Source organism: Lonchura striata, chromosome 14, assembly GCF_050655825.1.
Source record: "Lonchura striata isolate lonStrDom1 chromosome 14, ASM5065582v1, whole genome shotgun sequence".
Taxonomy (NCBI): domain Eukaryota; kingdom Metazoa; phylum Chordata; class Aves; order Passeriformes; family Estrildidae; genus Lonchura; species Lonchura striata.
This window is the reverse complement of record NC_140716.1, coordinates 1,543,588-1,560,155: the sequence shown is the minus strand read 5'-3', so window position 1 is coordinate 1,560,155 and position 16,568 is coordinate 1,543,588. Positions and strand designations below refer to the sequence as shown.

Here is a 16,568-nt window from a genome sequence, read left to right as displayed (position 1 = left end):
CAGGGTCGCCTTGCCCTTGCAGGAGGCTGCTGGGCTGGGCAGGGAGCAGCAGGATGGGCTGGGTGCCCCAGAGGCTTCCCGGCAGCACGGGAGATGCTCCTTGATTCAGCCAGAGCTGGGAATAAAGAACCTGTCCTTCCTCATCGCTCAACAGGAGGGAGCTGAGCCCTGACCCTCAGAGTGCCGGTGCCAGGCAGCGCAGGGGTGGCACCGTGCCGGGGTGGCACTGGGACGGGCAGGAGCCACAGCGTTTTCCCAGGGAATAGCGCTGGGCTCGTGTCCCAAGGCCATGTCACCAGGCAGGATGGGACAGCCCCAAACTCCCCAGGGTGGGGAAAGCCTCCATCCACCCCAGCCTGCCTCAAACAACCCCAATCTGGGGGTTGTTGGTGCAGCGGGAGCCCTGGGTGACACCCGTGCCTGGAATCCTGCCCCAGAGCCTTTGGGAGCCCCCCCGGTGTCCCCCCAGTGTCACCGGTGCCCTGCGCTGGTGGCAGCCCCTGGGTGTGCCCCTGGGGCAGGGCAGGGTGAGGTGGGGCTGTCACCAACACTCCCCTGGCTGCAGTGACCGTGGGGTGCTGGGGGTTCAGGGGTTTGCAACATCCATTTTCCTCTTTTCTGCTCTTTTTCTCCCAGCTGTGCCTCAGCAGCACTCACCCCCTTGTCACCACCCAGGCCACATCCTAAGAGGACGTCAGGGCTGTCCCAAAATTGTCCCAAAATCATGCCAGGATTGTCCTGAGCGTGCCAGGGCTCTGCCATCCTCACAAGATGTTTGCAGCCCTCTGTTCTCCCCAGAGCTCAGCAGCACCTCGAGCTCACAGAGGGCTGAGCACAGCCCCAAAGCTTCCGCACAGTGTTAGAACTAAATTTGGGTGCAAAGAGCAGAATTCCAGCATTCTGCCTTTCCTGGGGCTGCATCCTGCCCCTCCCATCCTCTTGCTCCAGGAGGCTCTGTCACACCACCACCGTTCTCAGTAACCACACCATGCACTGTGCAGCCCAAGCACATTTAAAGATTTGGAATTTTTGCCAACATTTCAAGCTGTTCCTAGCAAAGGTGGAAGCTTTGCTTAAGTGATGCTCTGTAAAAAATATTTCCTGTGGATTACCTGCTCTGTGCCGGGGGCTGGAAAGCAAACCCCTCCACAGGACAGCACATTTGGGATCTCAAACCCCTCCCTCCACAGGACAGCACATTTGGGATCTCAAACCCCTCCCTCCACAGGACAGCACATTTGGGATCTCAAACCCCTCCCTTCACAGGACAGCACATCTGGGATCTCAAACCCCTCCCTTCACAGGACAGCACATCTGGGATCTCAAACCCCTCCCTTCACAGGACAGCACATCTGGGATCTCAAACCCCTCCCTTCACAGGACAGCACATCTGGGATCTCAAACCCCTCCCTTCACAGGACAGCACATTTGGGATCTCACTGCTCTTGTACCTGGCCACTGGGATGAGATTCCCATCACTTCACAGCACAACAACGAGTGACACCCACAGCATTCCTGTTCCCCTCCCATCAGCTCCTTACAGGGCTGGCTCCTGGCTCTGTTCCTTAGGAAATCCCAGCATTTTCCCATGCAGTGGGTATTTCTCTCAATAAAAACTCCTGGGTATTTCACAGACCCCTCCCAGCCCGTGCTGTCCCCAAGCAGGTGGCTCTGGTCCCCTCTGGTCCCATTCTCAGTTGCATTTTGCCCCTGTGTGTGTCACAAGCCCCTCTCTCCCCTCAGTGAGGCTCAGGCCCAGCCCTCACTGCCTCAACTTGAAGCCCCAGTTCAGCTGCCTGGATTTTGTTGCAATACACATTCAAACCTCAGCTCCTTTCAGAGTTTTAATCTCCAACAGCTCCCACCTGAAGGTCGGGAAGTTCAGTTTTTTTGCCAATACCTCTGTCCAAGCAGACGCTTCCAGGAGTTGCAGTTGTCACTAACCTCTGTGCAGTGTAGTATGAAGTGGACTGTGTATGGAAATAAGTTAAAAATGTTTACAATTTTGTATATATTATATATATAAAAATATCTTTTGAGAGAACAATCTGTGATTCTGTATTTTCGGTGTCTGTGTAACCAACTGCAACTTATTTTCAATAAAGAGCTAAAAATAAATAGAAAAAAAAAAAAATATTTGGTAATAAGTTTATTGAATCAGGTGAGCACAAGGAACAAGGAGACTGCAACATCAGGCCCCAGAGATGCAGCAGCTCGAGGGAAATCCCAGCAGCAGCTCCCAGGGAGCTCAGAGCTGCTGCTGGAGAAATAACTGAAACCCAAGGGAAGACAGAAGATGCTCCTGCAGGGAAGACATTTCACTCCCTGAATTTTACAAACCAAAGGGATGGGGAGAGTTGCTGACTGAAGTGGTGGTAGCACCCAGCCCACTCAGGGGCCAGGAACAGGGACTGCCAGGGGCTCCTGCACCCAAATCGCCCTCTCCAGCCCCTTCTGGGCCAAATCCAATGTGCACAGCTGGTCAGAACAGTCTTAAGTATTCAAGAAAAGAAACCCAAAGCACTTTGCAGCCTGAGAGCAAGCAAAAATAACACATGTAAGGCAAGGAAGAGTGGCTGTAGGCAGGAGTAGCTCTTGGGTAACACTCTGAGCTTGATTTCACAGAAATGATGATGCTAGAAAAGCTGTGTTTCATCACTACAAATTACATAAATTAACGTCAGCTTTATTCCTACACCTTAGAAATAACTAAACCAGAGACTGAACTACAGCCAGGGGGGACTCCTGGCACTCCATCACCTCAGAGCTGCTGCTGGAGGAGTCACTTCAGAGGAGGAAGAGATCCCCCTCTTCCTCTGAGGAGGAATTTGGGGGTGCTAAGGAACAGGAGCAAAAGGAGGTGCAGGTGTCAGACTACTGTAAACAGATAAATGCACTTAAAGGCACTGCAGAAAACATGGTCAGTAATCAGCAGCATTTAATGTCCCAGGATGCTGTTGGGAGCTCCCACCAGTAATACATCCAAGAAATTAGAAACATGGCAGTCATTAAATAAAATTCTCGTGTGCTTTACAGAGAGTAAAGCCTTAATGCTGTTACTGTACATGCAGGGCTACAAAATCAGTTTCTTGAAAGAACTTTACAGAAAATGTCAGAGGCAACTTCAAATCTTGCACAGATCAGCCCAATTCTTCAAGCAGCAGAATTGACTCTGTTTGCAGAAAGGGAAATTCTGCAGCCCAGTGTTTGCAGCTCTCCTGGTCACACACCCCAGTGAGCAACACTCTCTTGCACCTTTTACCCCTGACTAGTGTGATCTTCACTGAAATAGCACAAAAAAAATTAGAATGTTATAAGGGAAGCCACTTCCATTCATTTCAGTGATCCATAAACTTCCCCCACCCCAAAACCAGAAAGAAACCCCCAAACCAGAAGCCTGTCCCCCTATTGTGTCCCCTGGCATTCTGCAGATCCAAAAGGATTCCCAGCTATTGCATGTTCCAGGAGGCAGGAGCCCTGCCTGCCTGCCCCCCCTGCAGCTCAGCCTAACCCCAGCCCGATTTGGGAGCTCAGGCAGCGGGTGGGGACGAGCTCTGGCACATTCCCGTGATCCCTTTGCCCAGGAGGGCTTCCCAAGTCACCTGCTCCTCACTGCCTCAAGGGCACCAGCCCCCAGCTACTGCCAAACCTCGTTCCAAAGTGCACATCCCCAGCCAGAGCCTGGCTGGTGGCCCTGGGGAGAGCTAACTGATGATCCTGCTGATTGCCTGCAGCGAGGGGAACTCCTCATCCTCGATGTGCAAAGCTTTGTGGGTCACCACGTCCTGCTGGGTCAGCACCTGCCTGCACGTGGGGCAGATGTAGCAGTCGAGGTCGGCGGGGGAGTCCGTCTGCCAAACATTCTTTTTGTTCTTTTTGGGTTTGTTGGAGCTTTGTTTCTCCTTGATCCGGAAGTCGTTGTGAGCAGAGAGCAGTTCCTGCTGCTTGGCTGTGTCTGGCAGCAACACCAACAACTCCTTGAAAATCTTCTTGAAGTTTTCCCCCAGCAGCTCCCGGCAGCTTTTGTAATACTGAGCTGCAGAGATCAGCCCCTGCAGGGGACAGGGAAGGGCAAGAATCAGAGGAAAATGAATATTTATATATTAAAAATCCCACTAGAACTCAGGCCTCCCAGCAAAGGAGGCTTTGGGAACCCACTCACCTGCCTGAACTGCCCAGAATGAGTTTTAAATTTATTGAACTTGGACTCGTCGCTCTGAAGAAATTCTTTAATGGATTGTATGAGCTGGATGTTCCTCTGCTGGAAGTTCTCAGGTATCAAGTATGATCCATGACAGGATTTTGGCCTGTGTTGGAAAAGACCAGAAGTGACCCTGACACTGGTTTGTGTCACACAAAGATGTCCTGGGACATAAATCACAAGGCTGTTCTGGTTTACAGCTGCACGTCCTTCCTCCACCCAGCTACACAAAAGCAGCACACAGTTGTCTTGTCAGGATAATAAAATATGGGATTTCCATATCAGATTCCAGCTTTACACAAACAGAATGTTTAAAATCCAAGTCTAACGTGGTCTTGATGAGCTACTCTGTGAGCTGGGTGCACTCAAAAGACCTGAGCAAAGACCCCACAGTGAATAAACCAACAGGTAATGCAGGTTCTCTATAAACTGACAGGTTTTCCTCCCCCTTTCCCAAAAACTCCTCTTTCTATCCCAGAAGGAACCAGAGAGCAGCTCCTGGAAAGATCAGAGCAGTGAAGGTCACCAAGGAGAACAAGCCTCAGCACCCTGCTGCTGGGACTCTCACAGAATCGATGGGAAGCACAGGAATATGTTGGAGCTGCAGATTCCCAAATAAACCTAGGATAGACCAAGGTCTGAGCAGCCAAAACATTGCAGAGGTTTGCAGTTCCTCAGACTTGTAACTACACAGGGCTGTTTTATGGCTGTTTAATGCAATTCTCCTGAATCCAACCCTGGGACTTCCCAAGGGGAACCTTCCCCCAGCTGGCCCCGCTCGGAGTCACCCCCTGTGTGCTGTTTGGGCCCCTGTGACACGAGTGAGGTGTGAGGTGTCCCACAGCCCCTGGCAGGCCCTTGACTCACTCTTTCAGAGCTGTAGTGACGGGTTCAGAGAAGGTGGAGGACGGGATGACAGCAAAGCCCGGGGGGGGTTTGCTGACAGGCACCGACAGGCCCGGAGGCGGAGGAGGATTCTTCAACAGCACCACGGAGTTAAAGCCTGAGGGAAGCAGGGAAAGGGCAGGAATTAGAGCACTCACAGACCCCTGGCTAAAACCCACACCAGTGCCCGACACACTCTGCAGAAGCACCAAGAAGAGTTTGCAGTGCAGACATCACTGTATTAGAGAAAACCTAAAAAAAAAATCTTCAAGAAGCATTTGAGAGTGGCTGATGTTCCTCTACAGAGAAAGTGCTTTAATTATTCATTTACTTTCTCAATGGAAAATAATTTTGAAAGCCCACTCAGAGTCACAAAGGAAAACACTTTTGCATGATGAAAGTGAACACAAAGCACGGGAGGAGGCAGCGGGCCCAGCCTGGCCTCCCCCAGCAGGAGCTGCACAGAGCGGTGCCAGGGCCTCCCGATGCGATGCCACTGCCATGAAAACCACTCCAGGTCACGTCTGCTCCTGTCTCCCTGCTCTCACAAGGTCACGGCTAAAAGCACAGCAGGAAACCTCTGCCAGCACAGGAGGAAGTGAAGTGACAAGTGCCAGCAGGGACAGGACACAGCCAGATTCCCTTTGCCTGCAGCGGCTTCCAAGGCAGATCTTCGAGCACAACACACGGATGTGTCAGCCCTGGGGACAGGGAAACACCAGCTCCACATCCATGAGCCACTCCCAGCAAGCAAACACCTCCAGCTGTGGGGCAGAGGAGACTCCCAGAGGACATTCCAGCCCCGCTGTGACACCCAGGCTGCCTCTGTCTCCAGAGCCCAACCTGGCACCTGGTGGCAGAACCACAAGAGAGCCAGGAGGAGTTTTCACAACACATCCATGTGTTCTCTGGGCTCTCCCCGAGCAAAGCTGGCCGTGCTCAGCAGTGCTTCCCCATCCCTGGAAGTGTCCAAGGCTAAGCTGGAGCAACCTGGTCTGGTGGAAAGCAACTCTGCCCATGGCAGGGAGTGGAATGAGATGATCTTTAAGATCCCTCCCACCCAAACCAATCCGTGACTCTGAGATTCATTCCCTGCTTACCTGGTGGCGGGGGCATCCTGGCTGATCCTGAGCTCCCAAGAGCTGGGAAGTCTTCCTGAGGTAAAGGGCATTTGTTAGTCACTGGGGGCTTTTTAAGGCCGGGGGGCTCTTTGGGTGCAGCACAGCCAGCTGATGGCTTCTCCGAGTGCCCGTTGACGACAGCGGTGGCTCTGTCGGGGCCGTGAGCAGCAGGGAACACCCTGCAGGGCTGCTCTGCCTCCAGGGGCTTCTCTGTGGCTGGCCTGGGCAACAGCGTCTCCTGGGGTGGGCGTGGGGAGGATGGGCTCTGCTTCTCAACCCCCATCTTCTTCTTCTTGCCCACTTTCGTAAAAGTTTGTGAGGTAGAAGCTGCCAGCAAGGACGAGACGTCGAACATGGTCGGGGTGTTGCGGATCTCCTGGGTGGTCAGGCCACCACTGCCGTCCTCGTCGTCCGATTCACAGAGTTTATTGCTCTTCTTGCTTCCTTTGGAGGTGTTCAAGGATGGTTTTTTGGCTGGCTGGTTGACACAGGGGCTGGCCATGGCTTTGACCACGTTTTTACTGGAACCGTTGTTCCATGCAGATGTGATGTGAGTTACCGTCCTATTGGTGGGCTTCACTTTGGACACCAGGGCTGGGAAATCCTCCTCCTGGAAGGCTGCTTTCCTGGCAGTGGCCGTGTACATCAGAGACATCCCTGATGAGATGGTGGGAGCTGCAGAGGAGGACAAGCTTGGGAAATCTTCTTCTTTGAGCTTAACCAGTGCTGGCTGGGCAGAGCTGTGAGGACAGGAGAGGGTTGGAGTTACTGAGGCAGCAGAGCCCCAAGGGACAGCACAAACCCACAACTCTCCTCTCCTCCTCAGACTGTCACTTAGGGTGACACAACAGGACCAGATGATCCTTGTGGATCCCTTCCAGCTGAGGATATTCCATGATTCTATTCCACGATTCTAAGATCAAGCCAGGAGCTGAAGCAATGCCTGATGCTGCTCATGCTGGTGAACAGTACAGAAACAGCTCCAGGCAGGAAGGGATGGGGCAGGGGAAACCTTGGAGGGATCAAACGAGCTGGAAAATTATTTTCCCCAGAAATGCAGAACACATCAATCAGCTTCTAAACGTGCTTTGTCCCTGCTGCAGCCCTGCAGACTCACCCTGGGAGAGGTCCTGCTGCAGAGCCGATTGCTGGAAAGTCATCCTGGCTGAGCACTCCGTTAGCAGCTGCTTCTTTTGGAACAGGGACAGAAAGAGCAAAGACATTGTTTTCAACCCAAACCCATTCATTCCAGAGCAAGGGCTATCAATGGCTGTGACAGCAGCACCACCAAGGCCTATTTTCAGCAGCTGATGATGCCATTAACTGACATTCCAGAAGAACAATTTAAATCCATGCATCACTATTTCCTTCAATTAACTGTGTTGCCCATTATGTCATGGCATTCAGGAAATTCATTATACTCTAAATGAGTAAAACATGGGTAAGGCAGAACTTTCTGGGGGCACCTTCCAGACACTGATATGCCCTGCAGCACCTGTCCAACACTCACCTGTGACATCGTTTGAAGACTTTGGCACACGCTTGGAGCCCAGCACGTCGGGATCCCTCAAATCCTCCTTTCTCCCCCTGCTGCTGCTGCCTTCCTCTTTGTCCTCCACCCTCTTCTTCTCCTCCTGCCGTTTGGCTGCCACAGATGCCCTGACTGCTGCTGCAACATCCCTGTCCTCTTCTTCCCTGCAGGACAGGGCAGACTCCCTTGGTCAAACAGCAAGGATCAGGGAGCAGCTGCCTCGCTGCATCTCACCTCTGCGGTGCCATCCCTGATCTCGTGCTGCCACCTGCTGAGAAGCCCAAACCAGCCCCACCACTCAATCCACCCCAGCCAGGCAACATTTCCTCTCTGGATTTCCAAGTTCCATGTGTGGGAATAACAATCTAAGCCAGAAGCAACCGGGGTGAACAGGGAGAGACAGGACCAAGGACAAAGGGGGCACCTATCTCTCCCGTTCATTTCCAAATGTATGGAATCATTCTTGGAGGCCACAGGAACTCTCTGAGACATGGCTGGGCATGAACTCTCAACACATGCACGATCCACATGCGACACCAACAGAGGAGTGTTTTGGGATGGACTTTTTTTTTCCCCCGTGGAATCACCAATAACAAACCAGCTGCCCACCCAGCAAGAAAAAGAGAAAATAAGATGTGCAGGATGTAAAAAGCACTCGGGTCTGGTGTGGATGAAGAGACATAGAAATGCAAAGTTTCATTTCAATACTTAACCCCCTTCCTTTTCCAAAGCACTCAGTCTGGCCACACAGAGATCTGTTAGTTCGATGAAAAGCATGGTCCTTAGAACAGGAATTTCATGACTACCCAGACCAAAAACTCCATTAAACCTGCACAGACTTGTCACCTACTTCAGAAAATCCTATTTAGAGAAGTTTGCATAAAAACAGCTGCTGGAATTAAGTTAGGGTTCTGAGTTTATTTAATCCAAAAGTTGACGGTTGATTACTTGCTTCTTGAGCTAAAACTTCACACAAAATAATTCCATGATGACCCAGCACATAGCCAGGACATAGGCTTGAACTCACCATGGAGGTTTCCAAATTTTGTATCACTTCTTTCCTCCTAATCCACCAAAATATTGTGAATTGGCAGGTAAAAGCCAAGACTAAACGGGAGTAAAACTCCACACAAGGTTGTGCTACTCACCTCTTGTACCTCCAGCTGCCTCTCCTGTTCTGCTGGCTCCCTCGGCTGCTCAACCTGCCCGCCCTCCCTTGCCTGTTGAACCTGTCAACCTCCTCGTAGTCGTCTCCACCTACAACACCTAAAACAGGGAGGAGGGATGATCAGTCTCAAGTTATTTCTCTAGTGTGGGCATCGCACTGCGCCTTAAAAATGCAAAAATATACACGTACAAATAAATTATCTTCATTTCTTTCTGATGACCAAGTCAGCAGTTCTCCTAAAATCACCTGTCCTCATTAAACTCACATACAGGGAAAAAATCCTGCAACAATTCAGGCAGGAAAGGATGTCTGGAGATCACCCGCCTTTACTCAAAGCAAGGCCAGCTCTAAAACCACATCAGAGGGCTTTGTGTGGGCAAGTTCTGGTTATCCTCAACTTCTGCAAGCTCTCAGGTTGGAGAGGCCTTCTCAACCTCTACAAAGTTCTTGGGTTGAAGAAGCCTTCTCAACCTCTGCAAGCTCTCGGGTTGGGGAGGCCTCCTCAACCTCTGCAAGCTCTCGGGTTGGGGAGGCCTCCTCAACCTTTACAAAGCTCTTGGGTTGGGGAGGCCTCCTCAACCTCTGCAACCTCTTGGGTTGGGGAGGCCTTCTCAACCTCTGCAAGCTCTCGGGTTGGAGAGGCCTTCTCAACCTCTGCAAGCTCTCAGGTTGGGGAGGCCTTCTCAACCTCTGCAACCTCTTGGGTTATAGAGGCCTTCTCAACCTCTTGGTGCTGTTCCAGGGCTTGTCTACCCTCTTTGGAAAGAATTTCTTCATGGCTATGAAATATTCACCAGGGATTCTTGAAAACGCGTAGAGAACAAGAACCACAGAACGGTTTGGGTGGTAGGAGGACCTTAAAGAACACCTTGCTCCTAAGCAAGGACACCTCCCACCAGCCACACCAGGCTGCTCCAAGCCCCGTCCCAGCGCGGGCGCTTGCAGGGACGGAGCTGTGCCTGCCCACCCTTGGGGTGCCCCTGCCCGCCCGCGGGGTGCGGCCGTGCCCGCTGACCGTCGGTCCTGCGCGGGTGCCGGGGGGCGTAGGTGAACTGCAGGTCGATGTGGCGGTTCTGGCGCGCCTCGGCGCGGCTCTTGCTGTGGCAGGCGCTCTTGTGGGCCTTGTAGTCGATCTCGGTGCGGAAGGCGTGCGTGAACTGCTCCGAGCTGCAGCGGCCTTCCTCGCACAGAAAGTGCTTCTCCCTGAAGTGCTCCCGCAGGTATTCGTAGTCACTAGAAGGGAAAACACAGAGCTGACCCTTCCTTGTCGGAACCCCGGCCTGGTTCAGGGGTTCCGTGTGGTGGAAAAGTCTCTCCTCCAACCTGAGCTTCCCAAGAAAGGCTCAGCAGTCTCTGTTGTTTGGTCTCAAGGCAGTTTATTGCAAGTTATCTAAAAGATTTTCTCCTTGGGCTGCTGTGGTTTGCTCACAGCTCAGGCAGAGGCACACACACACCCTGACATCCTCTCTGACCCCGACTGCTTCTTCTCTCCCCGCCAGGGCTGCTGCTGTCTTTTATATGGTACAATTCGTGTGACATGTTCACAGTTTTTCCCAATGCCTATTACCTATATTAAATGGTGCTTTTCTATCTTTTATATGGTACATTACATGTCACATGTTTACAGTTTTTCCCCAATACCTACTACTTATACTAAATGGTACTTTTCTACTCTAAACCAATCCGTGAGTGCCAGCACCACCAAGAACATGGAGGTGAGGAAGAAGAAAGAGAAGAAACAGAACCGGCCTACATTCCTCCATCTTAAAACTTCTGACCCCCATGTACAAAGTAAAAACCCCCCTGTACAGGTGTTAAAACTCCCTTGTACAATACTAAAAAATTCTTCCCTCTACTTTGTGACTACTTCTACTATAATATCTAAACTTTTGTGACTCCTTGCTCCATGTTCAAAGTTGGCAAATCATTCCATGCCTCAAACTCAAAATCACAGCTGTTTCCAGCTGCCTGCCAGGGTCTCAACTGCCTCCGACCAGGGCCCGGAACCTTCAAAAATATCTGAGGGACATTTTGAGTTCCAACACTCCCTAATAATAAAAGGGTTTTAAAATCATGGGGATCTGGGGAGTTAAAAGGAAAGCTAGGCTTAGCAGACCCTGGGAAAATACCCTGGGAAAGTATAGACCTTGTGCTTGCTAGAACTGCACCTGTCTCACTAGTATATGATAAATGCTTTCAAACCTAAATTCAAAGCACACTCAAGGAATTTTACTTCCAAATTTAAGCTAGAAAAAGGAAATTTAAGCTGGAAAAGGAACTCATATCAGTAATGTGCTTGCCTGTAGTACTCCTGAGCCCCCTCAGAGTCACAGAAGTGGCAGAAGTAGTGATCCCTGCGCAGGTGTTTCAGCAGCTCGTCGTTGTCCAGGTAGCGCTCGTCGCAGAACTTGCAGAGGGGGTGGCCCCGGTGGGAGGTGTCATCGGGGTCCCCGTGGATCCGGTGCCGGGCCAGGTCCTTCCTGGAATACCATTTCCTCTCGTAGGTGAAGATCTGGAGAGCAGGTATTGTGTTAATACATTGGTACTTATAGATTTGTACTGCTTCCTATGGACACGGAACCAAACAGAACGAGCCAGGCTGTGTCCAGCTTCTCCATCTGTAGGGGTGGAAGACTTGCTTCCAGAAAATGCAGTTTGACCACAAACACCTACAATTTTTGGTGGACAGGAAGTAAAATTCAAGTGATGGATTCAAATTAAATCTAACTTGCATTTCTCTGAACACTGGAAATGAACTTAATTCACTTTTTTTCCATTTGGAATCTTTTTATGCTGTAACGAGTTTAAATTATAATCTCTGGAGTGGAAAACGCCTAACTATGTATTTATCAACAAGCAGTACTTTGCATTCTCAAATTTAGAAACCCCAAGGGAGCTGCTTCAGTTTCCTCTCACAGTAACCATCCCAAATAGCTGCACAGAGAGGAGCCACTTCAGTGAACAACTTGTGTATCACAAGCCAACCCTCTGTCCCCACTACCTCGTGAGGTCTTTTGGTAGGAAGGGTTCTGGAGATGCCAAAAATATTAATCCAGCCTTGAGAACAGAATATCCTTTATTTCTGGCCTAGGCAAGGACTGGGAAATTGCTCTGGGAAAAGATTTGTTTGGCTTTGCCAAGGCTGATGGACTGAAGCTTCCACAGTTTTAAAAGTTTCTTCTCAGTGGGTACGAGTAACATGTGACTTTTTTCTTTGAAATAAAAATCTCTACAGTATTCTGAAATTAAAAAGCAACGGTTTTAATACTGTTTGTGAGAGAAAATGGCAAACCAGTTCCCTCAGTGCTGGCTACGTACCCTGAGCATGAAGCACCTCACCAGAAACCAAAGGAGGTCCTGCCCTCCTTTCCCACTTCCCTTCAATCAGCTCCAGGAATTCCAAGACCACAGGAAAGACTCAGCTCAGTTCCCCAGCTTATTAGGGTTCATTTAGGTCAACCTGCTCACTCCTGGATCCCATCCCTTTTGGCAGCAAACTCCAGTTCACCTGGCACCAACCAACTGTGGCACCACCACCGTGGGGTTTAATTTAAAACCTGGAGAACCTCCAGACCCTCTTCATTAATCAGTTTATGGAAGGAGAAAGGCTTAAAATAAAGCAACTGGCCTCACTGCAGGAAGAGGGAACTTAAAGAAATCTGTTCTGCCTTCCCATCTTCCCAGGAACTCCTGGAGGGAAACTCCCCTCCTTCCCACACATCCAAGCAGAGGCCCAGCTCACCTTCAGGTGTTTAACACAGAGTTTGCAGCAGAAGAGTTCGTGCTGCTTCCTCATGTGCTGCTCCAGATCTGCAAAGGTGTTGAAGGGCTTTGCATCCGGGCACAAGGGGCACTCGTGCTGCAGCAGCTTCCTGAGGGACGAGAGAGATTCCCAAAAATGATCCAATTCCCTCTCAGCACCCCGACACCTCTAGCAAAACACAAACTTCCATCCCTGGCAGAAGGCTCCAGCTTTAAGGCTGCCCCTGCAAGCTGCAGTGAGGGTGTGACCTGCTTTTTGCAGGAATTCTGCTGCACGGCAGGAACAGGATGAAACCAAACTACACCAAGGTTCCAGCTGCTGGAGAAGAGCTGAGCAGCCACAGAGGAGCCACATTGTCACTGCAAAACTGAGCAAACTGAAACAAACCCTTCCCCTGCTGGAGATTCCTGCAGCATTCACATCCAATTCCATTACACTTCCCACTGTCAGAAACTGAGGAATACGGTGGGGAGAAATAAATTGAAATTAAGGACTTGTATTAGGAAAGGAGGGAAAATGCCTCCCCAAAACCCCACCACACAATGGTTCCCAGAAGAGCTGAGCATTGGTCTCACTGGGAGACTCCCACTCCCTCATTCCCATAAATATCAAGCCATGCAAAACTGTAAATGTACCAAAGTTACATTCTCAGCCCAAATCAGACTGAACATAATGCCCAACTTGCCAAGGAAAAGGTTCCACTGTCTGCATGGCTTCGTTTTTTCCACTCCTCTTTCCATTATGTCAAACCCTACCAATTAAGATTATTATGAAAGATATTTGTAGAACATGATGCTAATGCCACGTTTTTATTCTGCACTGGTTTTTCCACTTCACCTTTTTTCCCCTCCCATTCAGAATTAAGATCTTTGTTTGAAGACCTTGTTACTCTTCATGCAATACTTGGCACACCTGGGTTTGGCTAGTCCTTATTCAGCACAGCAGTAATTAAAACTATAACAGTAATTAAGTCTTTATCAATTTCCACAGCAGCCACGCAAGGAACGGGCAGGCTTTCAGCAAGTTCGCTGCTGTTAAAGATGGCAAAAAATGACATTTATTGAGAGAACAAAGCTTGTGTGTTGCGTTGAATCCAACAGCACAGCCCCGAGGAGCTGCTGAGGGCTCAGGGCCCTGCTCCGGGCTGTCACCTGGCCAAAAACACCTGCACGGCAGGTGACTCACATCCCAGCAGAATTCCAGGAAAGCACAGCACCGCCCTCCCGCAGCAGCGCTTCCTGCCACGTGCTCGGGGACATTCCAGGGAGGAGCCAGCGCTCACCTGTACAGCCCATACACCTCAGCATCCATGAAATAAATGTCGTATTTCTTCTCATGCTGCAGCTGCTGCAGGGCTATGGAGGAGAAGGACGGGAGCTTCCGCCCGAACACCACCTGTGGGAAGAGCAGCGGGACGGGGATTGCGGGCAGGACCTCTGCGAGCTGCCCACGCCCACAGCCTGGTGCCAGCCCCAGCTGTCACCTGCCCCAGGCACTGTCCCCTGCTGTCAGCAGGGCACATCTTATCAAGCCGCCAGGGAAACGTGGATGGCCCAGCCTGGCCTCTGGAGTTTGAACGAGATTAGGAAACGCTTCTGCTGTGTTTTGCTCCCACAGCTGTTCCCAGAGTAAATACCCCCAAGCAGCACAACCCCTCTCACAGCCAATGCCTGGCAGGAGCCCTGCCCTCAGCTCCTCCCCGTCTCCTGGGGGATCACCGGAGTCTCCAAGTGACAAGTGACTCAGTGCCTCAGGGTGGCACAGAAACCACTGCTTCCTCTTCCCTTAACTCCCAGGACAGCGAGGAGCTAAACACACAGCACCTCCTGAGTTAGCAGCAACACACAGCCCTCCCAGGGCATTCCCTGCTGCCCTCCCAGGGCATTTCCCTGCCGCCCTCCCAGGACATTCCCTGCTGCCCTCCCAGGACATTTCCCTGTTGCCCTGCCAGGGCATTTCCCTGCTGCCCTGCCAGGGCATTTCCCTGCCGCCCTCCCAGGACATTTCCCTGTTGCCCTCCCAGGGCATTTCCCTGCCGCCCTCCCAGGGCATTCTCCTGCTGCCCTGCCAGGACATTCCCTGCTGCCCTGCCAGGGCATTTCCCTGCCACCCTCCCAGGACATTCCCTCCTGCCCTCCCAGGACATTTCCCTGCTGCCCTCCCAGGGCATTTCCCTGCCGCCCTCCCAGGACATTTCCCTGCCGCCCTCCCAGGGCATTTCCCTGCCGCCCTCCCAGGGCATTCTCCTGCTGCCCTCCCAGGGCATTTCCCTGCTGCCCTCCCAGGACATTTCCCTGCTGCCCTCCCAGGACATTTCCCTGCTGCCCTCCCAGGGCATTTCCCTGCTGCCCTCCCAGGACATTCCCTGCTGCCAGCTGCCCCGCTGGGCTCGGAGCACTGCAGCTCCCACCTCCAGCACACATTCCCAGCCTGGGAATCGCTGCGGGAACAGCTGGAGTTACCAGCCCCAGCCCGGAAAGGCTGAGACATAGGTACACTAAAGAAGTTCAGTTCTTACAGCAAAAGCTACATTAGAAATCTAGAAGTAGATTCCCAAAGCAGCTGGGGCTGCCCCTGGATCCCTGGCAGTGCCCAAGGCCGGGCTGGACAGGGTTTGGAGCACCTGGGACAGTGGGAGGTGTCCCTGCCATGGCAGGGGTGGCACTGGGTGGGCTTTGAGTTCCCTTCGAACCCAAACCATTCCAGGATTTTACAATTCCATCACCCCCCTAAGAGCTGATCCCTCCCGGAGCAGGGAGCAAAGGCTCCATTCTGCGCTGCCAGAGCGAGCCCCGCTGACTCCACACCATCAACATTCGCTCCAAACTCCATTTTCTTCACACTCTGCTCCCCACCCTCCCGGGCGGCGGCGGCGGCACCCCCGGGAGCGGGGCTGAGGGCGGACAACCCGGGATAACCCGGGACAACCCGGGATAAGCGCGGCCGCCCGTCCCCGCCGGTTCCACCCCAGCCCATTCCCCGCGCGGCCCTGCTCGGGAGCGGCCCCGGGCCCGGCCTCACCTGCCGCAGCTCCTCCCGGCACACGGCGCAGTAGCGGACGCCGCAGAGCGCCCGCATCCGCACGGAGCAGCGGTAGCAGATGGGGTGCTCGCAGCGGCCCAGGGCCACCACGTCCAGCTCCCCGCAGCACAGCACGCACGGCCCCTCCGCCGGGCCCGGCCCCGCGCCGGCCATGGCGGCCATGGCGGCCTCGGCCCCGCGCCGCCCCGCCCGCACCACGGAGCGCGGCCCAGAGCGCCGCCCCACCATAGAGACGCGCGGCCACAAAGCGTTCACCGGCCGCCGAGCCCCGCCCCGAGCGCCGCCGCGCTGCCGGAGCCCGCTCCCCCGGCGGCGACAGCGCCGCCCCGCCGCTGTCCCCGCGCGGTCCGCCGTAGACACGCGGCGCGGTGACCATAGAGATGAGCGCGGCGGAGCGGCCCCGGCGCGGCCGCTCTGGCTGCCCCTCGGGGGTGGCTGTGAGGGAAGAGGATCCCGGGGCTGTGAGGAGACATTTGGGGTCCTCAGGTCCTTCCTGGCTGTGGGGACATGAGGGATCAGACTCTGCACCTCAGTGTGTGGGGACATGAGGGATCAGACTCTGCATTTAGTGTGGGACACGGGGAGCTCAGACTCTGCACCTCTGTGGGGACATGAGGGATCAGACTCTGCATTTAGTGTGTGGGGACATGGGGAGCTCAGACTGCACCTCTGTGGGGACATGGGGGAGCTCAGATTCTGTACCTCAGTCTGGGGGACATGAGGGATCAGACTCTGCATTTAGTGTGTGGGGACATGAGGGATCAGACTCTGCACCTCAGTCTGGGGACATGGGGGATCAGACTCTGCACCTCTGTGAGGACATGGGGAGCTCAGACTCTGCACCTCAGTGTGTGGGA

The 16,568-nt window shown here is 52.9% G+C and overlaps 1 protein-coding gene across 2 annotated transcripts; it reads right to left on the bottom strand.

The window, feature by feature from the left end:
• Positions 1 to 2,136: 2,136 nt before the first annotated feature.
• Positions 2,137 to 15,954, bottom strand: ZNF598 (zinc finger protein 598, E3 ubiquitin ligase). 2 transcript variants are annotated; one of them, XM_021552667.4, is made up of 12 exons: positions 15,691 to 15,954; positions 13,952 to 14,064; positions 12,649 to 12,778; positions 11,207 to 11,418; positions 9,922 to 10,139; positions 8,887 to 9,004; positions 7,718 to 7,902; positions 7,325 to 7,397; positions 6,187 to 6,947; positions 5,069 to 5,204; positions 4,163 to 4,307; positions 2,137 to 4,052 (listed from the first exon to the last, which is right to left on the bottom strand). In XM_021552667.4, the coding sequence occupies exons 1-12, from the start codon at positions 15,937 to 15,939 to the stop codon at positions 3,705 to 3,707; spliced, it is 2,688 nt and encodes an 895-aa protein (XP_021408342.4). In that variant the 5' UTR covers positions 15,940 to 15,954; the 3' UTR covers positions 2,137 to 3,704. The 2 variants fall into 2 exon arrangements, with proteins under 2 accessions (XP_021408342.4, XP_021408343.4); XM_021552668.4 differs by having other exon boundaries at positions 7,325 to 7,394.
• Between the last annotated feature and the right edge of the window lie 614 nt (positions 15,955 to 16,568).